The sequence below is a fragment of the Parasteatoda tepidariorum genome, chromosome 11 (genome assembly GCF_982258835.1).
Source record: "Parasteatoda tepidariorum strain Cologne lab strain chromosome 11, Ptep-v5.0, whole genome shotgun sequence".
In the NCBI taxonomy this organism is placed as follows: Eukaryota; Metazoa; Arthropoda; class Arachnida; order Araneae; family Theridiidae; genus Parasteatoda; species Parasteatoda tepidariorum.
Genome location: NC_141765.1, coordinates 101,547,353 through 101,572,292, shown reverse-complemented (window position 1 = coordinate 101,572,292; position 24,940 = coordinate 101,547,353). Strand labels below are relative to the sequence as shown.

Genomic DNA, 24,940 nt, shown 5'->3' with positions numbered 1-24,940 from the left:
GTATAAATTTGCATAATCTTCGATAATAACGAAAAGTTATAAATGTATAGATCCGCGGGGCTGTTGACCTCTGGGATGAATGGACTGAGGGAAGTGGGGAGAGTAGAGGATTCGAGATCGCTAATATTCTATCAGCAACTTCTGCAGCTTTTTCTGTTGACAAGGGGGAAATCGAAGCAATGATTGTCTGGACGGGGAGAGGCATCTCTTGAATAAATAACTCGAAAAGCAGTTCGTCCTCAATTTTATGATTTTCCGCTCTTCGTTTCATGTCTCGCAAGAGCTCTGTAGGTTTCCGATCCCCTAGATTTTCTCCAGCCAGTAGACGTCTGATTTCTTCTGTTTTAGATTCCCCACATCGTTCTATAATTTTAGACTTTAAGTCCATGTAGGGATCAGTGATATCCGGATTCATGATTGCATCTCGCACGATCGTCGCAGTATCAGGTGGCAAATGTGCGACGACGTAATTGTATTTGGTTTTTGCTTCAGTTATTGCCTTTGGAGTTGCTAAGGCAAAAGTTGATTCCAGCATGAAGAACCAAAGGGCGGGGTCAGCTCGTATAAAGGGAGGGATCACTATGGCGACAGCGTCACCCATTGTTCTGGATCAGTAGATTTTTATTTTGTTTATTGTCCGTGTCACCACTTTAGGGGTTTCAAGGTGTAATTTTATTTCCTCTAATCACTAATTAATAAGGACTCCAATGTGTAGTGAAAACAAGGATGACGATTTTTAAAACTTAATGTAAATTTATTAAAACGTAACAAGTTAGTGTGACTGCTCGCTGAGGGGATACTCACTGGAATGAATTAAAAACCATAATCCCGGCCTCTCAGGGTAGGCTGAAGAGGCACAATTTGGGGGCTTGATCTAAAAATAGATCTCCTAGAAGGGAATCGCTACAACAGCTATACCTAACACTTTATTGTAAAGGAAATTTGTACACGAAATACCTTAGAACGTCCGAATTTTTTGTATACGAAATACCTTAAATTTATTTAATCAGATGATAATAAAGAAGAATCTAAAGTAGGTTCACGAAGAGCTCGAAGAAAGGGAAAATAATTACTTAAGTGGTATCATAATTAATAATCTTTAAAAAGATAGTTTAAAATTTCACACCAATATATCCTATTACAACAACAAAAGCTTTAAAAAATTCTAAGATAATAAAAGGTATTAAAAGAGGGGCAATTAATTAAATAATATGACGACAACCTGTAATGTTTCTGGAAATTCGTAGACCATTAAAACTGTAATGTTTTGCTTATTTCTACCCATTTTATGAATGAGTTAAATTTTAATTAATGTCGAAATCACGTGAGTTAGATTAAAGCGAATATTGTCTTCTACTACCATTTTCAATTGAACAACTTGGGTTTTGGGGGAGGGTCTTTAGTTTCAAAATATTGGTACTTGGTACTATACAATAAAAAGTTCCCTGTTGGATTCCGTGGTAGCATGTTGTATTTGAAGAAGAGCCTCAGAGCTCAAATAAATCTTGATAGGCTAAATTAAGCTTTACCTATTGAAACGCAGTGCTATAAGCGAAAGCAGAGAGCACGCCGCACTTTACTATATACTCAATACTATACAATAAATAAACACACAGTTCGTAATATTTTCATTATACATAAGCTATAATAACTAAACTGATCTGTTTTGTGTAATTATTATATATGTTAGTTTTGACGAGTTTGAAATGATAAAGTTTAATAGACTGCTATATAATATTCGCCCAAATCAATTAAGGACGTATGCTGGTTATGGACAAATACTTGCTGGCAGAAAGAATAAACGTCGCTCTATGCTTTCCAAGTTGATTGATAATAAAGATAAAAAGTTGGTACTCATTTCTAAATCCTTTTATACAGGTTTCGAACTCTCGAGCTTTTCCCCCCTTTTTATTTATTGTAATTATAGAATATTTATATGTACATCAAATTAGCTTTTTCTTTTGTTAACTACAATATATATCTATTTTTAAACAAAATTTTTACAATTAATAATGTTTTATTTCTTAATTTTTAACAATGAGAGAAACAAAGATGTATCATTACCTGTTCCAAATACCTTTGCCCATCAGCTGCAGGGACCATCTTGTGATGGAATGCAAGAAACTTTTATAAGCATTTTTCAATTATAGATACAAAAAATTTGGTTAATACTTCAAATAATTTTTTTTATCAGAGAAATATCTATAGCATTTGGGTAAATTATCCAATTAATATTACACATAAATGGTATTTCTAAGGACATTGCACTGTTTTTCTATTTGCTAGACTTATAGTACTATTCTTTTCTAGTTTTAAAATGCACTATTTCAGTTAGAAAAGAATTGTGGCAGAATCGCAGCGACATTGTCACAGAAACGTTACAGAGTTCTTGCAGAAAGAATTTTTCTTCAGAAAGTAAAAAATTTTGGTTCTCTTTCTTTAAAATAATACTTAAAAGATGCCTTTTTCGCGCATCGGAGGGGAAAGAAATGTTCGTAATTTTTCGATTCTTATTTGAGAAAAATGAAAAATAAAGAATGTTGAATCAAAAAATTTTCTTCTGCAGAAATTTTTGAAAGATTTTTTTTTCCCTTTCAGAGGGGAAGAATACTTGTGATTTTTTAATTTTGGTTTTCTTTTCTTTCACTGATTTTATGATTTTTAATTATTTTTTTTATGTGATAATGATTTACGAAATGCAAAAAAGAAATAATTAGTGTGTTATTTCTTTTACAAAATGGGCTAATATTGCCGAGATATTAGAATATAAAAAATATTACATATTCATTTTTAAAAAAATACATTAAGTTTTTGTCATGTATTTAGCCGTGGGAGGCTATGTTTACGAATTATCACGCCTACGCAATTGAATTGGGACTTTCCCTCTAAAAGTTTCAGTTTAGTTTTCCTCACCTGTTAGTGTTGCGTTAAGACGCATCTTCTGTATTCTAAATGTTGTAAATTAAATAGTGTTATTTAAGAGTGTTATTTCCTAAACCCCCACGCTATGGGACAGTACAATTTTATTATACCCTAATAGGTTTTTCTTTGTGAATACAGCATTCCTGTTACTTTAAATGTCATTAATAACATATGCATTATTTATTATTAAAAGTATCTTGCTGAAAGATATTAGTGCTAGAGAGGTTTGTCGCAGAATGCCAAAAAATTCTGCCACAGGGAATAAAATAATGTTTACTCTGATCTTTGCTATGTGCTTAATCTTTTTTTTTCTTCTCTTCATATTTTGTTACTTAATTTTTTATGCATACTTTCAGCAAAAAATGGTATTTGAATTTTATGTAAAAGTTGAGTTACTTTCCCCTTTCATATCATTCAGTTTACTAAGTATATAAGATCAGTGATTCTGTTATACTTTGGAAATTGTGGATCTTTAGGACTTCCATCCTTCTGGGTCTCTTTATATTATAATCGGGAGTTCTATTTAAGATATAAAATTTCATCTTCTTTATCTACCTATTAATATTCACATTTGTATTATTTTATCTATTGGTAGACAAAAGAGAGAATTTCAAACCAAAATAGAATTATATATAAACAATTTAGGCTTTTACTTAGAACTATCAAGGCTATTAATTAAACTATCAAAGCTTTTAATTAAACAATCAAGGCTTTTAATTTATATTATTTTATCTATTGGTAGACAAAACCGGGGATTTCAAACCGAGAAGAATTATATTTAAACAATCAAGGCTTTTAATTAGAACTAGTCAAACATCTGCATTAAGGAAAAGTTACAAAATAATTTGATACTTAGTATTATGCTAATTTTCTCCTTCATCTAAGAATAAAGGAGAAAAGGAAATTTTGCTCTATGTATATGTGTGTTCAAATTCATTTATCAGTAGGTTCATCCATTAGTATCGTGAGGTTCAGTGGTTTTTCAAGAGTTCAGAACATCAACTCATCAATGACATCTGTTTTACAAAAAACAATTATTTAGTTTCAAATATGAATTTGTATGTTGACACTTCCGGGTCTGTAAGATCTCTGCTTATTACTTGGGCTCACAGTGGCCTCTCGTGGGGTTTTACCAATATGTTTAATCTTCGGTTTTAATTTTATCTCTATAAATCTGTTGGCGCTGTCTATTTACTGCACTAGAAAATTATGCATCCTAAGAGTCATGTCTTAACCAATATTTTATATGCTCCCTTCACGATGTTGACGCTTTATATGTAGGCGTGCACAACCTTTTTGAGTGAAGGGCCACTCGCACAGCAAGTAGATTAATAAAGGGCAGAATGCATATTTAGTCATGTTAGCTTGAAATAGCAGGGGTCTGTATAGGTTTTTCTGAGATGTACCTATTTTGTGAAAATTTAGACATAATTTGTGAAAAATTTAAAATTATATTAAAAAATCAGCACAAAAATATGAATTTATTGTTTCTTACGGGATACAAAAATAAAATTTTAAGAAAAAGTATTTTATGAAACTTTTTTGATATTTTCTTGAACAATGATGATTTAACGACTGCCAGAGCGCTCAGCATCATAAGTGTCCATGTATAAATACTCAATAATAGTTGATACTCAATAATAGTTGATTTCCCAGGTGAAGAGTCTCTATAACACTTACCAAATCACTGTTTTGCGCCAAGAGCAATTTTCTTCATCTCACCAATGCTTAATCTGTTCATGAAATTCTTTTTTAGCCATTGTTTCAAAAATTTAAAAACTAGTGTCTCTAAAATCACTTGCAATCTGTAAAGTAATTATCAGAATATCATTTTTTATCCATGATTATTGAAGATTAAATTAATAGTATTTGCTTATGTTACTTGGCTGTTGAATTTATTTTGAACAACTCTGAGCAATGCAAAAAGAAAAAAAAAGATATTTGGGGCTCTAAGCTGCAACCTATTCTGCTTATATATAAATCCAACCTTGTGTGTTATTTATTTGTTTTTGGGAGGGGGGTTTAGTTCAGATCAAATTTTGAAGGGATTTTTCAAAGGATGTAAAGACAAACAAGTAATTAAAATCATCTACAACTATTTTTGGGCTAAAACTTAAGGCAGTTCGTAACACATTCCAATCTAAATGAAAAAATAAGCTGTTTTTATAATTTCAATCCCTCCTTTGCTCTTTCTGATATCAGCTATGTAGTGGGTGAGAGTTCGAAACTGTTTTTTTTTCCTCCCCTGAAAATTAATTTGTGACTCTTTATGAGATGTTATTACTATTTTTTTTTTCAAATGCCAATGATTTCTTAATTATGTGCCAATGATTCCTTAATTATGTATTAAAAGTGATTTTAACACCTTGTATGTATGTTTCCAAAATGGTAATATCAATGCATTTATTTTTCAGGTTAAAGTATCTCCGTGTTATCAAACATTGAATGTACACTGGTAGTTACCATCTACTAGTTATGAGAAACGCAAAGAAATAGCTATTGCCCTGAATTCTATATCCCCAAGACTGAGGTATCACATATTGTCATGCAGAAAAATATTTTTGTTATGAATCTCCGTTATGGACTGAGCTTTGTAACGAATTTTTGTTGACATTGTCTACCGTGCTCTTAAAGTTAATTATAATTCTGCCTTTTAAATTGTGACTTTTTTCATTTTTCTTGGCAAAAGAATTCGAAAAACACTATTAGCTACCAGCTGATGATAGTCAAAATTTTGTATATAACCCTTTCGAGGGCCCGTGAGTGAAAGACTTATTTCCACAATATTGATATTAAAGCTGCTTAGTGTTGGTGAGGTTTTAATAATCGGAAAATATGTCAATATAATACTCGATACCTATATTAGTATATTTGGGATTTATTACATAACCTTTTAACATTTGAGTTGTGTGCAAAATACATTTATCAATAGCAGCCAACTAAACCCGGAATTTTAAAAACAAATAAAATTCTTATGAGACCTTGATAAGGACTTAGGAGCATGACTATTTCTCTTTCTGATCTTTGATTTACTGTTTAAAATATTTATAAGTAGTGATGAAGAAAAGATTTCTTTAAATTCCAATTCATTAAAATATTAATATACTATTTAGCTGATAAATTATTTTTTTATTTCAGCTAATACACATTATTAACAGTGATTAAGCATCATTGTTGTTAATAATAGAAAGGCAATTTTTTATAGTTTCTCGAAACGTATGAATACTTTTACTTCATTAATTTTGTCTTTTAGTAGGTACATGGTTAATTTCTTTTATTTCACTCTGCATATATTACCTAAATTAATTAACAATCATTGGCGTCAATAATAGCATGTCAATTTTTCATGTTTCTCCTAAACGAATGAACGAATTGCCTTTAAATACTTATATTTTTTTAAATACTCATATTTTTTTCATATATTTTTTAAAATACTTATATATATTTTTTTTTCATCTAAGTATTTTTTTTTTAATTTCAATTAGTGTTGATTTTAAATCATTCACTTTTACAGAAACACGTTTTAAAAGAGTTGGTATTAACAAAATAAGCACACGGTCTGAGATAACTTACTTATATGGTGACATTGTCTATACATGCTCTCATGTTAATGTTGAAGGTATCTGATAGAGCAAATATAAATAATTAAATATTAAAGTAGTATAATAAATTCCCTTTTCTTATTAATCAAATAATGTAATAAGATAATAAATATCGTTAATGTTATCTTTAAAGTATTTGGATAATTAAATTGTCTAAAGTTAATTATAAAATAATGGATAACGCCTGACCAATTGGAAAATTTCATTTCGTTTTTCACTCGATGTTGACGTTTTCGCTCAATGGGCTGTCTTTGTGCTTCAAATTTTTTGCATGCCATATTGCTGTTTGGATGATTTGTCAGTCTATGAAAGACACATAACGGACAGGCATTCATTTATACATGCAAATAGATTAAATATTAATAAAATATAGTTTTCTGATTATATTTTTTGTTTCTCTTGTAACTCCTGTCATGTTTTATTTTCAAAGTTTCAATTTTTTCATTTACATAAATTTGTATTTTAATAATATTAATAATTATAAATTAATTTTTGTAAGCCAATTAGCCTCAAACATAATAAGGTCTTTTCATATAAAAGGAAGCCACGGGGACTGGGTTGTGAACCCAGCCAACTACCATCCTCTTAAGTTATTTTGTACTTTTCAACTCATAGCCTGGTTAGGGAATAAATTGTTTGACATTCGAGTTTTATTAAGACTTGCTTTTTATTTCCACTGCATATAAACTGACGTGGCTGGGTTTTTGCAAACCAGCCAGCTACCATCCTTTTAAGGGTTTTTGTACTTTTAAACTCCTAGCGTGGGTAAGATATGAATTGTTTGACATTTGAATTTTATTATCCCTATCTTTTTATTTCTGAATACTATATCTATTGAAACTATGTTTTTAATGTTTTTGAATTTGCTAGAGGCAGTATCAAAAAAAAGTAAACAAGAAATTGCTGCTGAAATGAACCTTTCTGAAGCTGCATTTCTTGCAAGATTAGGAAGATACTTTTGATAATGGTAAATAATTATTTGTTCACTATACTTTTTTTTTGTTTATTGCTTGATCAAAACTGTTGGTAGATTTTGTGTTTGTTTTTTTTAAATTTTATTTCTTTCGTGCTCCTTGTTAAAAAAAAATTTTTTTACTTCAGATATTTACAATAAATTTGCTTTTTTTTAAAAAAATTTCATTTCTGAAGACCAACTACCAAACATTTTTTTTCTAGAAATTTTATACCATCGTTTCATTTTTATGTACACAACGTTAGTGCTTTTTAGAAAGAAAGAATTTTGCATTAAACGACCCAATTTAAATAATCATCAAATGATTTATCAAAAAACTAGATTTTCTCATTCTATATTTTTGATTTTTATGATCTTTTTGTTTTAATTCAAGGCTCCTAAAAATGTAAACACTGCTTTCTTTTCAATTTTATGTACATGGTAAATTAAAAACAAGATTTGCATGTTGAAATACCAAAACTAATTTTAAGGAAGCTTATTTATTTATGGTTTTTAACAAAAATTCAATTTCATTACCAAGGGTAGGAGAGATGAGCAAATGCCTACTTGGTCTAATCTTATAATAGCTCTATCACAGTACCGTCTTTACACATGGCACACCCGAGCAGTACTCAGGGGGTGCTTGAGAATCATACTTTTTATAAATTGTATTAAAAATAAGCTAAGAATAAACAACATTTTCTTATATATTGTGTGAAATAAATATATTCTATTGTATAATATGGGCATTTTATTTATTTTTTCTACAAATAGTAATTGATTATCATGCAAACACCAATAATTTGAATAGTTCCTCACCAAGAAATATATATTTATATACTTGTTCAAATTTTCAATCGTTAATAAAATACTTTTTATTCCTCCGTTCAATTTAAAATACATTTTTTTTTAAACTTGTGAATGACACTATTTTATATTCTTATAGAGTTTTTTCAGATATTAATTCATTAATTAAATTTAATGAATTAATTTTAGTTTCATATGGGAAAAAATTATAATTATTTAATAAAAAGTAACTAAAGTAAGATTTTTCTTTGTTAACCTAAGTAGGAATTGACTTTATTTTGTGTATTAAACTACTTGTTGAATAGTTACTACTTTTTTAGGAATCAAGTATTCATACTTAACAGTATTTGATTAAAAATGGATGCTATTTGTATTTGGGAATTCAATGTGTGTTTTTTATAGTTTATATGTATGTGATTAGTTAATTAGTAGTAATAATAAAATTTGAAAACGATAATAGGGGTCTGCCCCTGGTGACTGGGTAAAAAAAAAAAAAAAAAACTTACTATTTTTGCTGTAATAAAAGCTTTTTAAATTTAAAACAATTTTAATCATGAAGTTAAAACTGCAAGTACAAATTCTTTATTGCCTTTTTGTGCGAGGTTTAGATAATGATAATTTCAGGTTTAGATAATGGCATTTTCTCAAATGCCGTTTTTTGGCTTGTGTTACTTTTCTTGCCGGGGTGCGATATATATATATACAGTCAATTCGCTATAACTCGAAGTACGATAACTTGAATATTACTATAACTCGATTTTTTATGAGGTTTCGACCCTTTCATCTTCAATTTCATATTAATTATTCTCTATTACTCGAATTTTACTCCCTTTAACTCAATTGTTTTTGGATCTCTTAAAGCAAGAAAAAAACAGCAACCTAGGACCTGATATCTTGCCCCTTCCTTTGCAACACACACACACAATGTCTTTGGCACTCTTCATGTAGAAGCTAAAGCCGTTTAAAGAAGTTTATTTTTTAAATGTTTTCCAAATAAGACTATGATGTTGAAGGATGAAAACTGCTCCGGGGGAAAAATGAGCAAGGAACGTTTGACTGTCCTAGTGGGAGGAAATGCGTCTAGGACAGAGAAATTGCCCTTACTTGTTATTGGAAAATACCGAAATCCCCGATGTTTCAAGAATGTAAAAACGTATCCTTTGGATTACAAGTCAAACAAAAAGTCTGGGTTAACATCAGTTTTATTTGAATACTAGGTAAGAAAATTGGAGTGCATGTCTTTTTGTTTTAAAGTAGGTTGCATCTAAAAATTATTTTAACGAATTTGCTTATGCTCATTAACTAAACTTAAAAATACATGAATTGATCTTTGTGACTCAAAATTCTATTTAATCAGGGTGCGTAGCGCTTTTTAAAGGTGCTTTTTTTATTCAGCGTTTGTAAAAAGTGCTTAATTTTCTATTTTTTAAAAAGAAATTTTTTCTTTGCTGTGTCGACTGTTGTTCTAAATTACAAAAAAATGCATGGTTTAGACAATTTTCTCTGCAGTATTTATCAGAAACTAGTTATTTTATCATGATTATGTAAAAGGTTTTGAAAATATTTCTGAATTTTACTGATTTTTTGTTTATAAATTAAGAACTTTAAACTATAGGGGAAAACAATTTTATTACTGCACAGATCCTAATTATGATTTTTTTTTTGGGGGGGGGGGAAGTGAAAATATTTTTTGAGTGCTTAAAAAGTACTTAAAAGGTGCTTATTTTTGTTGAAAAATCTGGCTACGCACCCTGTTATTGCATTATGAAGATTTTTTTTCTGTAATAAGATTGAAACCTCATGAACAGTCACTCATCAAATTTATGAATATGACCAATTTTATTGTGAAATGTGACATACCAAAAATAAAATTCATTTTGAACATTGAGAAAAGATTTGCAAGAAAAGATTAAGACCTCCAACTGATATGCTCGAAAAGAGTGCCAATACAGACGCTGTCCTTGTCTCCTAGGTCAATATTTTGCTGCATTCTTTCCATGCCCTTAAAATATAGTGGTAAAAAATATGGCTAGGTCATAGCCCCACCTAGTCAGAAACTTTCACTGAACATTAGATACTCTAATAGAAGATTCACTTTTTGATTTATGGCACTTTTTTGCAAAATCACCTAAGGATGAAATTTGTCAATTTGATGATTAATTTAACTGATAGAGAAATGTAATAATTATTCAAAAAAAATTTTAACATCCTTGGAAGTATAGCTAAAAAATGCTTTGAGATGTATTGTAGCAATCATGATTTTTTGCAGTTAGTGGTGAAAATAAATTTGCAGGTACTTTTTTTTTATTGATTTTTGTACCAACTTTTAACAGCACTTTAATAATTGATAATAATAAATGACTGTAAATATTTTTTTGTCAAAATAGTACAAAATAGGAATTAAAAATCTAAAGTTTAAGCACCCATTAAAGGTCTTAATTTTTCAATCAATGAAGACACATGTAAAAAAATTTTTACTGTATACAGTCCATAGCCAAAATTATTAGACGCACTATAAGATTCGATGTAAAATCTTAATTATCAGGTGATACTATACAGCTTTATTGTTTTTATGTGGCTGAAACACTTTTGCACTTGTTTACATTCGTGTATCAATTGGTTAACATTGTAATACAATGCATTTAAAGTAAATACAAATAGGAAGTATATAAAAAATGTTCTGAATTAAAACCCATTATATGTATGTGTAAATATAAAAGTATTGCAACTGGTGCAAAACATATAATTATTAAAAAGCTACATTGCATCTAATAATCTGGTCTAATTATTATAATATATTAATATAATACCTGATATAATAAATATTCTATATTTATATACTAATATATTGTCTAATTTATCCAATTGATACACGAACGTAAATAAGTGCAACTGGTTTCAGGCACGTAATAACAATGAAGGTGTATGGTATCGCCTGATAATTAAGATTTCAACTAGAATCATACAGTGCGTCTAATAATTTGAGCAGGGGCTGTATAGCAACTGTATATGTCCATATTTCACTATTTTCGAAACATATAATTATATCAAATAGGAGATCTGTCCCGTTTGTAATATGGCAAAATATTTTTTATACATGTTAAATTTTTATGTAAAAAAAAATCCTTTTTTTTTAACTTATGAAAATAATAGCAATGTCAATATTTTTTTTAAAAAAAATGTTTTTTGTATTAGCTATTTTTGGTTTTTCTTATGTTGAGACTTATTTGTGAATTTGTAATATAAAGTTAGTTTTACTATAATGCTTGAGGTTTGAAATTTTTTTGATCTTTTACTAGGTGTCTGAGAGGAAGCTACCGCCTACACCTCCTAAACAGCTTACTGTATATGAGAAGCTAATGGCATCTATAAAACAAGAACACAAGTTAAAACCCACACCCACAGCCTCTCCTGTGCCTGAAAGGGTAGGAAAGAGGAAAAGTAAACAGAATTATGGTTTTGTTTTGAAATAACATATTAAAAGAGTGAATTATTTATGTTACAAAAATTCAATAAAATCAATATACTACCCAGATAGCAAAATAAGGTTTATTTCCAGTAAGCAAAAAACCTTTTAATGCAAACCTAAAAAGGTTTGTAATGAGGTTTGCAAGTAAACCTTCGAACCTTAAAACGAGGTCTGCGACAATCTCCTCTATTCTACGCACATTAACCTAATCCAAAACCTTGGAAAACAACCTTCTATATAAAAACCTTAAATCGAGGCTGTCTTAGGGTTTTCAAGCGTGAAAAAAACCTTAATTAAAGCTAGTCACTTTTAGTTAATCACTTTTTGACTCGCTCAATTTACGACGATGGTATCGTAACGCAATGTAATGTTTCGATTTTATTATTGGCAGTTACTGATATTGATTTTCAGTTGGATTTTAAATATTCCGATATATTTCAAACAGTATGGAAAATTTGAATCGGGCATTTGAGTATTTGCTTTTTAGGGCAATAATTCTATAGAATTTTTGAGCAGTTATTAGTATAGATTTCTCCATAGTTATTAAATCTTACATTTTTTATTCGATAACATTTCGATACAACAACCTAATCTTAAGAAGAAATCCCTTTTTAAAGAGTTCTATTCTCGTGATTTTGTCCTCTATCTTTTTTTGGACAATTACCACTACAGATTTCATGATTTTTAATTTTTTTTATTGTGATAATTATTTACAAAATGCAAAAAAGGAAATAACTTGGGGGGGTGCATTCAGCCCCCCCCCCAACAAAATGCGAGAATACCACCCATAATATTAGAATAAAAAATTATTACATGTTCAATTTAAAAGAATTCTATAGTTTTTTTTGTAGTTGTAAACAAAGCGTTCTTGTTATTTTAAATTAGTAACATATATGTTTGTTATTATTAAAAGTATCTTGCAGAAAGATATTAGTGCTGGACCATTATGTCCCAGATAGCTCTAAAAAATTCTGCCACAGGGCTATTTTTTATGTTAGAATCCTTATATTATTAGGTTAAAATGTTCTTCAAGAAAAACAGTTATAAATATGTATGTTTTTGTATATTTTATTTTTAGTTGAAACTTCTCGAACAAAACTAGAGGACACAGATGATACGCCACAACCACAAGGATGACTTATTAAAGCAGACATTAGTTTAGGCTTTTCTTCAAGTTACGAGGCAAGTATTTATTTAATAGCCAATGCTTTTTTTTCTAAAAGAAATAGCTTTTCTCTTCTTCATTTTCTAGATTTCATTAAAATAAATTTAGGTAGTTTTTGTAATTCTAGATTTTATTTTTATAAAATTACTTGGATTTTGTAATTTCTGATTTTATAGGAACAAACTTTTTTTTATAATTCTAGATTTTATGGAAACAAAGTTAAGTGGATTTGAAAGTTCCATATTGTATTAAAACAAAATCAAGTGTTCTTTATAATTATTATTCTAGATTTTATTTTTTTAAAAATTTGATGAATTTTATGATTGCAGACTTCATTCAAATGAAGTTGAGCAATCTTTGCATATTCTTAAGAATTGAAAATAGTTGTTACTACTTTATTTTCCTGAAAATAACTAGATTTGGCAATTTTATCCTGGTGTTCTAATTTAAACAAAACTTCTGTATGTATTCGTATATTTTAAAAAATTTTATGAAATCTAAAGAATTCACTGTAAGAATCCCTGTCAAAATAAATCTATACTCAGATAATTGATGGCTTGTAAATTTAAATAAGTATCAGTGAAGCAAGTGTTACTTATAATTTAAAATTCTGTAAATTTTACTTATTATCTTTTTTAATAAAAACTTTATTTTTAAATCAGTTAGAAAATAATTAGTATCTAATATTATCACCAATGTTTTTAATGTATTTGTTATTCAAAAATATGTCATAACTATCTAAAATAAATTCATTGAAAATTATGAATTGAAGAATGCAATGAACCTAATAAAAAATGTTTATATTAATTTATTTAGTGTTTACAGGGTGGTCACATTTCAGTGAAAAATCAGGGAATTATAATTTTAAAAAAAGTCAAGAAAAATGAATTAATTAGATTTTCAGGTACCCAAATGTCCAATATTTCCGTTAAAGTAGTCTTGCAATAATTTTCTTAAATTGGTCTCATAATAATTATGAAATAAAAAAAGGTTATTTTTAAATCTAGTAGCAAGTGTAAGACCTATCACTGACAACTTTTTATGGTATCAATTAGGGGTGAGATTAGTTAAAGTTGGCCAGGATAGCCTCATTGGCAGAACGTGGAATTCACGTGCGTGAGAACAGGAGTTTGAATCTAGCCAGCCGAAGACTCCCTGTGTAGTAAATGGTGACTGGTGTATGTTAAATCTGTCTGGTCACAATGTCCTCCATGTTCCCATAAAAAATTATGCCTCTAGGGGTACTGAATCGGGGATTGACCGTTCTCTGGTTCAGGTTAAAATTACGATCTGTGGATGAATGAATGGATGTATGAATGGGTTCGTCCTATAAGCTGGTGTGGCGTATGGGTGTGGCTGAAGTCTAATTCTTGGCGACAGATGGCATCACTGGAAAACAAGAACAATCGCACCTTTTGCCTTAATGGCCTACGACGACAGCAGCATTAGTTAAAGTTTGTACCTACAAAATGGTTGTGGTTTCTTTTACATGGTGGTCCTACATAATGTGGGCTCCTCTTATTTGATGTGCTTGTGCTTAATGTAAAAGTTTTGTGACATATTTTATGGATGAGAATAAGGTATTGCTAAAAAATTAATAATGAAATTTATACTACCAGTTGCAGAAATTGATAAATTTTTATAAAATCAGTCAGGGAGTTTTTTCCTGAGTGATTGTGGCCATATTAATCCATGTTGGTCACAAGCCGATAACAATTTAAATTTATAGTTATTAGTGTATACATTATCGTGAAAGGCTGAAATCAAGAGAATGACAATTTTCACCAGTGAAAGTCAGCAATTACATAGTCGCAGCAGTGAATGTCCAAAATATTTGTTACATCCGAGTTGATATTCATTTATTCGTTGATATTATAACATTTATTTGATATTTTAATATCTGCTAAGAATAGATTAGGAGAAACATCAGTGTTCAGAGTACCAGTTAAATGCATACTGAGCAAGGGCACTGGTCCTTAAAAATACAATGGTACACCGGGCAAATGCATACCGGGCAGTGGCACTTAACTAGACCTAGTATATATCTTGGACATTTACCAAAGCGACTGTGATTGTCAACATTCACTGGCGGAAGTCAATAACCACCAATTTCAGTTATTCACAGTAATATATATATTAAATGCTGTAGTTTTTAAGCATTTTTGTACTTTATTTGCCATTGCAAAAAATATATTAAGTTCCTTAGATGTAGAGTATTTCACATGTTATGCACTTATCAGTAGCATGTAGTCAGCATGAAATTTCTATTTTATGGTATAATCTATTTGCCTTGACAGCTTTAAAATTATGACCTAGATTTATAGATATATTCACTAATTAAAAAGATTTTAATTTTGGAAGTTGATGAAATGAATTAATTTCAATTCTAATGTTCTGCGCAAAGTAGATAGATGACTATATGTGTATCAATCAGGGTTCGTAATTTTTTTGATATAAAAAAAATTTTAAAAAAATAAATCAGATTTTTTTTAATTTAAATTGTTTTTTTTTTTTTTGATTTTTATTCAAATACACTGTAAGAACTTTGATTTATGATTAAAATAACTTTATAAATGTTTAATCAATATAAATTAATATTAAAACTATATTATAAGAATATTTTAGAAGCTCTAACTACCTAAAACAATTTTTCATTATAATACATAGCTTTGAATGCATAGCAACCATTTTGAAACAAATACATGATTAAAATTTAAAGACTAGAGAAATAGAGAATTTAAAGAATACTTAAACTATTAAAACAAAGTTTCAATTACCAAACCATAATTTTAATTTAAAATTGTGATTTCTTTTTTTTTTGTGACAAAAAATTTTTTTTAAATGACAAAATAAATGTAACAGATTGTGTTTACAAATGTAGTCATTCATCAAAAAATAAATAAATATTTAATCTATATATTTTTACATTAAAATATAAATTTTTAATCCTGTATCAAAATAGATAAGTTAAGCTTTAAAAAAAATTTAAAAAATCTATGTACTCATTTAAATTTTTTTTTCACAAGATTCCTTTAATGTCAAAGATACTGTAAACATATTATGTGAAAAAAAATACTTAAATGATTACTTTAATCTGTACTTTCAATCTCAAGCATCAAATGATTTTTAAAAATGTAATTTTAAATGTGTTGGAATTTAACACATACCAAGAAAGAAAGTAATTTTGTTAGCTAAAATTAATTAATGCAGCAATATTAAATTTTGAAACTAATGCAGCAATTTATTTAAAATAAATTTTTATAAGAAAAGAAATAAAAAAAGTATCAATAATTTAAAACACTGTTTTTTAACTTTTTAAATCAATATATATATAAAAATAAGTTGATTTAAATTGATTATTTTTAAATAAAAATAATTTGATTTAAATCATGATTTAAATTGTGATATAAATCAAGCTAATTTAAATCAACAAACCCTGGTACAAGTATATCAATTTTTTTTTAACATTTTAATGTGTAAGAATTAATGTTTTATCTCAGGATATTGATGATCTACCTCAGACTCCTCACGAGGAACCGAAGTCTCTACCTCTTCAAAATCGAAGTAATCGGCAGTCTTCCATTGAACGTAGTAATAGTCAAATAGGTAAACCTTTTTCCATCAGCCAATTTATATGAAAATTAAATGAACATTTGAATTATTAAAAGTAATTGTCAGTCTTTCATTAAAGTTATTGATTTGTAGCCTGATAATGGTTTCTCAAACATCCCATTCATATGAAGATTAAATTAGAATATCAAATAATTACAGAGTATCTGCGCACCTGGAAAGTCATGAAATATCATGGATTTTGGAATTGAACAAAATTTGTCACGAAATATAATGATTTTAACTATTTTTGTTTTAAAACAAGATCATGGAAAGTCATGGATTTAGATTGCCGAAAAATCTAATTTTTAAAATGGAATTTACCAATTTCACAGTTTCCAATGTTCCGAATATCTGAATTTGTAACAACAGGGTGGCCACCCACCTGGAAAACCTGGAATTATCAGGGAATTTTTTTTATACTGGAAAAAACCTGGAAAAATCAGGGAAATAGGGATAAAAACCTGGAAAACCTGGAAATTTTAAAGAAAAGCTGGAAATTTTTTCTTATATATTTTTTTTAATTTCACTAATTTAAATTATTTGCTAATTTTCTTAATTTAAATTGTTTCATCCATTATACCCACATTTTTTAGACGGAAATGTATCTCCAAGCAGTTAAAATATCATCAACTTACTTTGCTTTCATCAAAATTTGCTCCATTATAACCCTGTTAAACTAGAATACAACATAAAATTCTCCCATGGTTGCTAAGCAAATGTCTTTGATCTCTATGCAGACTATGGGACTGTGCAATTTAGGAAAGGCAAAGATTATGGTGGATGTGGAAGACGGGGTTAGGATTCGGTTTTTAAATTCTGTCCGTGTTCACACAATGATTCAAGTTTTTTCGCAGTTGAGAGTGGTAATTTTTTTCTATTTTGGCAAAATGTTTTTGTATTTTTAACTTTATTAAATTGTCTAAAAATTAGTTTGTTATAATGTAATAATAATGGATTTTATATTGCACTCTTTTTCTGAAAGCTTTTGAACTCCCATTCAAAGAAATCTGCAAATTTTTTCTTCTCAGCAAACCAACCAATCACTCATTTCATTTTAACCTTTTATAGTATATTTTTATTTTGAAAAAAGTTTTTTTTTAGAACTAACTATATATTAATATCAAATTTTACGGTTTTGTTGGTAAATATTAGTTTTTTGATTCAAAATTTGAATTGTATAGTTATCACAATATCGAAAGTTTGTAAATGTTGCTTGCATTCCAGAGATGATGTTTCAAAACTATTCATCTTTTTACCTAAAAAAGCTGACAATGACCAATGAATATCTAGGAAACATATTAAATGATGTATATACATGAAATATAATTTTTTTTATTCATATGTGTTTAGTCAGGAGAAGGAAAACGAAACTTAGTGTTTTAGTTCTGCACTGTACAAGATTCCAGTTGTTCAAATAAAAACAATTAACTATGCTAAACTAAAAAACTGTGTGTTTAGATTGGAATTCTTTAAATGTTTTAATTTCAAATAAAAAAAAATAAAAAAAGTATAAATTTTAAGGAATTTTATCTATTTTTTTTCTTCTATAGAGTATAGAACTGAAAATTAGACAATTTTACAATTCTGACATTTAAATTTTTTATACTGAATCTCTTAAAGTAAAAATGTTATTTCAAAATACCATTATTTAAAATTTTGACTTGGGATATAGGTTTAAGGAAAATGTGATCAGTGAATTTTATAAAAAGCACTGGTAAGATGAAATACAGTATACAGTACAGCTTTATATTGAAATGTAATTACAGTGATTCACAAAAGTGTTGATACACTTATGACTTTCAATGAAATAAGACTATCCATTAATTAAAATGAATGTTTCAGAATATATATTTAATGATAAAAAATGTGTTCTAATCTTAACAAAACTGAAATATTTTAAATGGCAATATGAAATATTTTGAAAACAAAGGAAAAGTTTATTTTTAAGGAATCAATCATCAAAAAGTGACAAAAACTTTATCCCACGAAAGTCATCATACACTTTTAAAGAAAAAACTCAGTCTATTAGTAAATCTAATTTTTCGTTAAATTAACATTTAGTAGAGTTTCCTTTAGCATCTACAATAGCTTTTAAAGGTTGAAAATACGTGTAACAATTTTTTTTTTTTTTTTTTTTTTTTTTTTTGTCAGGTGAAATTTGTGCAGAATATTTTTTTAAAATTTTTACAGAAACTTTTACAACACTCAATTGCAAATTTATGAATTTTTCCACAAAATTTATAATTTTAATCTCTGATATGAAGTTCTTCTTTTAAGCATTTTATCACATATTGCACAGTTCAATTGAATACAGTAAACTAATTTAACATATTCATTACTGATTTACCTCTTATGAAGACAAGTAATCAAATTTGGTCTATTCTATTACGACCACAAGTCATTTTTAAATGATAAAATAAAATATTACGGAGTTAGCAAGCAAAAATTAAAATATAATTTTGCTATTATAGGTTTGATACTAAATTGCTAATAAAGAAATAAAAAATTAAATGAAAAATAATTAAATAAGAAAAGCAATTGACAATAATTTTAATTCTGAGATCCAAAACATTTAAATGTACGATGACTTTCGTGGGGTAACATTTTTGTTACTATTTGATAAAAAAATTAACTTTTGTTTTGTTTTTAAAATATTCCGTGCAGTTTTGCTAAGAATAGATTATACATCTTATTATCAAATACCCATTGTGAAATATTCATTTTCATTATTGAATTTTTATTTCCTATTTCAATATAAGTTATAAGTGAGTGTGCACTTTTGGGAGCCACTGTAATTATTAAAAATTATTGATATATAATCACCTGAAATGGTTTTCTTTCCCTTAATGAAAATATATTAAACAGTACTTATCCAAGGTTTTATTGGTCATTCTGATTTTGTCATTTTGTAGGTACACTTTGAGCAAATACTAATTAAAGTAACACATTAAATTCAATAAAAACAATTAAAATTATTCAATAAAAACAATATATTCTGCAAGCTAAACATATTATTTTCTCCACGTCTTAATTTTTTAAAAATTAATGTTGTACCAGAACATTGAAAAATAATAAAAAAATATCTTGTTAAAAAAAATTGTTTTTTCTAGATATGTTTAAAAGAATGACATTTTGAATAAGATATTTTATAATACAGACACTTTTCTTGTACGCATCCTACACTTTATAAGAAAAAAGGAAAAAAACACAAACCGGGAAATTTTAAGATTTTTACCTGTAAAAATCAGGGAAATTTGAAATCTGTTTTGAGTGGCCACCCTGAACAAAATCATCACCCATAGTCATATTTTATTAAAATATAGCATGTTTTTATCCTGTTCTTTAAAAATTATGGTGTTCTTTTAAAAAAGGAAGGAACATAATTTCTAGAGCGAATTATCTTTTAAACTTCCATGATATTAGAATTTTTTATCTATTTATTATTATTTTTATTTTGTCAAATTAAAATTCTAGTATAGGCTTCTTATATTACACTTACCTGTAATAAGAAATAAAACAGATTTAAATAACTGCATATATCTGACTGTATTTAGTTATTTGCTTTTGTATTTATTCCCATTGTATTTTTTTCCTTTATTTTATTGCTTCAACTCTTTCTTTACTCTGTTTTTTAAGTTAAAAATCTATAAATATGAAGATGCAGAATATAACAGTTTTGGTTATATCTATCATTTCAATTAATGTTAATGTAATGCTTTTTTTAAATTTATTGTTGTGTTTTTGTCAGAGAAAATAGTAATTTTGTTAAGTCATGAAAATTCGTGGAATTAGTCACAGAAAGTCTTGGATTTGAAAATCTAAAATGTAGCCTGTAATTAAAATAATCGACAGCTTCTTCAGAGCCAGATTTTCAACAAACTAATCCAATATATATATATATATACATACATATATATATATATATATATATATATATATATATATATATATATATATATATATATATATATATATATATATATTGGGTTCAGAATGTTGAAAAGATTTCGTAATGTTTATTTAACTTTAAAGAAAATGTATCGATAATGTAGAAATGTTTTTTAAAATTTATTTTGCAGAAAGTGTGGGGAGTAGAGAAAGGAGACCCAGCATCAGCGTGTGTGAATCTCCTCCTAAGTCTGGTGACCAGACCCCACAGTGTGAAGGAACTTTGAAATATTCCACACCATTCTATGAATGTTCTAGTCAGGCAAGATCCGACTATTGGAAATCTGTAAGTGATTTCTCAATATATATATATATATATATATATATATATATATATATATATATATATATATATATATATATATATATATATATATATATATATATATATATATATTCTTTTTGTGGATATAATTGTGCGAGCTGATGATGAGATTATATCTTTTCACTTTTTTTGTTTTCCAGCCTTTTAATATATTTTTTTTTTTAATATTTTATTTTAGGAATATTTCTTTTTCTCTTTTCAATAATCTTTAATATTTTCCATGTTTTCTCTATATTTTTAACTTATTTTAGTAGTTACATATATGTGCAGTATATAAAACTTATTAATTTTATTTTTTTCTTCTTTTTGTCTTATTGTGCTATTTATATATATATATATCAGGGGTCTGTCTAGGTTTTTCTGAGAGGTAACTATTTTGTGAAAATTTAGACATAATTTGTGGAAATTAAAAATTATATTTAAAAAAAATCAATGCAAAAATATGGATTTATCGTTTCTTAAGGGATACAAAAATAAAATTTTAAGAAAAAGTATTTTGTGAAACTACCGTTTTTTCTAAAGTTGAATTTGTGAAGGTGCCGCTAAACGGTAGTAAATTTGGCCTGAACAGACCCCTGTGTATTTATATATATATAAAGAGTTCAAAATGTAGAGAAAACATAGAAAAAATTACAGAACAATGGGGAAAAAAGGGGAGAATAATAATAATAAAAAGCAGAAGTTAGAGAAATGCGAAATGTAGAGAAGATTTGTCACTATATTTTCTGCAATTCAATTAAAGTCTAAACTTCGACTGTGAAAAAAAAACTTAAAATAATAGCTTAAATAAACTTAAAACAAAAATAAGAATAAAAGTAAGCTAGAATTAAAAATAAAACATAAATGAACTTAAATAAAGTACACGACAATTCTGCGAACTTAACAAGTAAAGTAATGGAAGTAATGGATAAAATTTATGATTAAAGGTCACGGAAAATAAAATTTAATAACACTCTGCAAAAATATCCATTTTATTTCATCAGTAATCTTTCGATGCATTTTGCATGCAGAATTTGCTTTTGGAATAAAAATTAACTCGCTACTTGAAGAAAAAGTTCTAAAAATATTTGGCAACTAAAATGGAAGGCATTACGTTATTTTGATTCTTTGGAATTGTATATTTTTGAATTTATAAATGACGTTATAAACGAATTTATAAAACATAATCCAACAAATCATATGTTGAAAAAAAAGCGATAGCAAGTTTTTGTGCCCAACCACAATCTCAATTTCATTCATAATCCACAACATTCATAACTATATTGCTATTTATTATAAATGCAATATTTTTAAAATATTACTCTTATGAATAGTAAATATGACTATTAAGGGATACAAGTTTTATTATTCTAAATGTATTTTACCACATATAAATTAAAATCACAGATAACATAACTTAATGTTAGTTTTCTTAAGAATAATTTTCTTTTAAAAAAATTTTTAAATTTAATTTGTCTAGAAAATAAAAAGTTGTTATGACCTTTAATTTATTGATATTTGACCGAAGTAATGCAGAAAATTTTACTTTCCTTATTTCAATAAATTTTTCTTCTTATGTTACATACGTTCTTTGATTTTTTACTGCTAAGCTGCGCACTATAAAAAGTATTAAAAAGAAAACTAAAAAATAATTTCCTATATTTATTTTATATGCTATTTCCAATTTTGAAAAAAAAAAATTTTTTTTTTTAAAAAAAGCATTTTTGCTCTTATTTCATTGCTATACAAAAGGTGTGCATAATCATAGTACCTTTTCTTATGTCAAAGCATTTTTATGTCCTAACCATTAGTTCTAATTCTTGTCAGTTTGTTTCGATGAAGAAGAGACGCAGAACAGCGTTTTTTTTTTTTTACTAACAGATAGGGAGAGAAAGTGATGAAGTCCTTTTAACACATTTTTTCAATTTTTCACGAACTATATTATATAAGCCGAAAACAATTATTGTTGTTTGATATTTACCATTGTGTTTATTAGTCGCCATTTTTTACTAGTGTGCAATAGCTGATTCCGTGGAGCAACATGGTGCAAAGAGATGAATTTAAAAAAAAGATTCGATATTGAATATTTTAAACCAATACTACCGAAAATTTTTGTATAACTACGTTTATTTTTGTATATTTAAATTCTATTACTTCCATGTGATTTTTTTTTCCAAATACAGTGCAGAACCTCTTATCCGGAAATCAGAAAACCGGAAAACCAGATAACCGGAATGAAATTCGGAACCGGAAATTAATTTTCTTCCATTAAAAAAAAATTTTTTTTCCTGAAAGATTTTGAGCCCATTTTGTTATTTAGAGCGTACAGCGTATCGAGTTGACGAAAGAACTGATTTAGAGGACGGATCAAAAGCCGTTTGTAGACGAATCTCACATAAGCACAAATAGCTTACATATGTTACTAATGTTAATAATAACATTAATAACATATATAAGCCTGTATATAATTTTTATTTCATAATTTCTTTCCTTATTTAAACTTAAGTGTATTATTATTTATCATTTTTTATTATTTCTAAAACTGTTTCAAAATAATTTTTTAGTTTCGTTTTATAAACATTAAAAAAACGGCATTTTGTAGCGATTCAGAAAACCGGAAAAATCAGTTATCCGGAATCGCGATAGTCCCGATCGTTCCGGATAATCGGTTCTCTACTGTATATATCATTGCATGATCTATATTGTTAAAATCATTCCTTTGAATTTAACAGCAATGGACAAAACTACAAAGAATCATTATATTGACTTGTAAAATAATATTCTTACAACAATTCCTGTACTGATATTTATTCTTTGTATGCAAAATTTCATAAGGTTACAAATTTTTTTAAGCTTTATTATTAATATTACTCTATAAAATAAAATAAGAAAATTTACAATAAAAAATGCAGTTTTGCCTAACTAGTGTATATAGAAATTTATATTTTTAGTCAATTTTATAAAGTTTAATATGAACAGCTTTTACTTAAATATTTAAAAGACGAATTAAGAATAAATTATCCAAATAACTTGAAATTCAATACGAGCCTTAATTTCAAAGAAAAACAGAAATAAAACGAGAACTAAATAAATAATATCTATTAAACAGCAGTTATTTTTCTAATCGAACATTATTGAAAAAATAATCATTAATTATTTTTTTTAAATTATAAAAATCATTAATATACTTAAAAGATAAATATGACTTTTTACTAGCTTGTATATCAACGAAATTGTACTTTGAATTCGGAAATGAGGCATTTTTAAATGCGCACGCATTTTTTAAAATAAAAAACTTAGACGGTAGCCGCAAATGTATCTGGGAAATAAAAGAAATCACAGGAAACAGGAAGGAAAAATTATCAATCACAAGAATCTATTCAGCTCCATTTCATTAAGCACTCCTTTGATGTTATATTTTAACTATTTCATTGTGAAAAAGCTAAGGACAAGAAAGAATGTAACATAACCTAAAAGTAATTATCTTATCAGAACGAAAGAATTGCTTGATATTTCCGAGAAAAGTGTAAGATTGTATGAAGTTCAACAACGAATTTCAGAAAAGTGAATCACGAAACATAATTCATCCATCAAACTGTCTTGACCCTCCTTGACCACCTAAACCGATAATCACCCCTTTTAACCACAAATTGAAGTAGAAGGGGGAAAGCATACCTTTTGTCCGACCCTAGACACTTTTGGTAGCATCTTTCTAAAATGTGTCTGCCGCTTGAAGTAAGAAACTAAGAGAGAGGGGAAACGCCAAGAGGGTTAACTATAACTTTTGAAACGATTAACAGCTTTACTCTAAATATTTTCATGTTCACTTATTTTAATAGAATGCTTCTAGAATTTTTTTTCTAATTCTAAGTAATAAAGGCTCTTAGTTTTACTAGTTCCTTAGCATTGTGATTACACATTTGTGATTAAAGATATATGTATATTTATATATATATAATGAATGAATGTCTTTGTGTTAAGACTGCGTACCAACAGCCATGGAATTTGGCATATTTATAATTTAAACGCCAACTGTTATAGCATTCTATTATGAACTGTTCAAGCGGGATAATCAAACAACAAAATGAATTTTCTGACTAGTTAAGCATTACCCATTGTTTTGAATTTAACTTTTGACAATTCAATTTTTCAAATATTT

General features: G+C 27.5%; 2 protein-coding genes across 15 annotated transcripts in view; one reads left to right on the top strand and one right to left on the bottom strand.

The window, feature by feature from the left end:
• LOC122273032 (DENN domain-containing protein Crag-like) overlaps window positions 1-1,212 on the bottom strand; it is a 66,110-nt gene extending 64,898 nt beyond the window's left edge. Inside the window, exon 1 of the mRNA XM_087155265.1 lies at window positions 1,074-1,212. Within this exon, the coding sequence (XP_087011391.1) occupies window positions 1,074-1,087 (14 nt within the window). The 5' untranslated portion in view covers window positions 1,088-1,212. The remainder of the gene's footprint in view (window positions 1-1,073) is intronic.
• A 158-nt stretch (window positions 1,213-1,370) lies between these two features.
• LOC147802054 (uncharacterized) overlaps window positions 1,371-24,940 on the top strand; it is a 70,897-nt gene continuing 47,327 nt past the window's right edge. For 5 of the 14 annotated variants that reach the window (XM_087155259.1, XM_087155254.1, XM_087155258.1 and 2 more), the window contains exons 1-5: window positions 1,378-1,846; window positions 5,337-5,452; window positions 7,395-7,491; window positions 16,418-16,523; window positions 20,609-20,763. In XM_087155259.1, the coding sequence (XP_087011385.1) occupies window positions 7,489-7,491; window positions 16,418-16,523; window positions 20,609-20,763 (264 nt within the window). In that variant the 5' untranslated portion in view covers window positions 1,378-1,846; window positions 5,337-5,452; window positions 7,395-7,488. Of the gene's footprint in view, window positions 1,847-5,336; window positions 5,453-7,394; window positions 7,492-9,144; window positions 9,501-11,582; window positions 11,725-12,830; window positions 12,935-16,417; window positions 16,524-20,608; window positions 20,764-24,940 lie in introns of those variants that run through there. The other 9 variants (XM_087155261.1, XM_087155260.1, XM_087155255.1 and 6 more) reach the window with 5 other exon arrangements.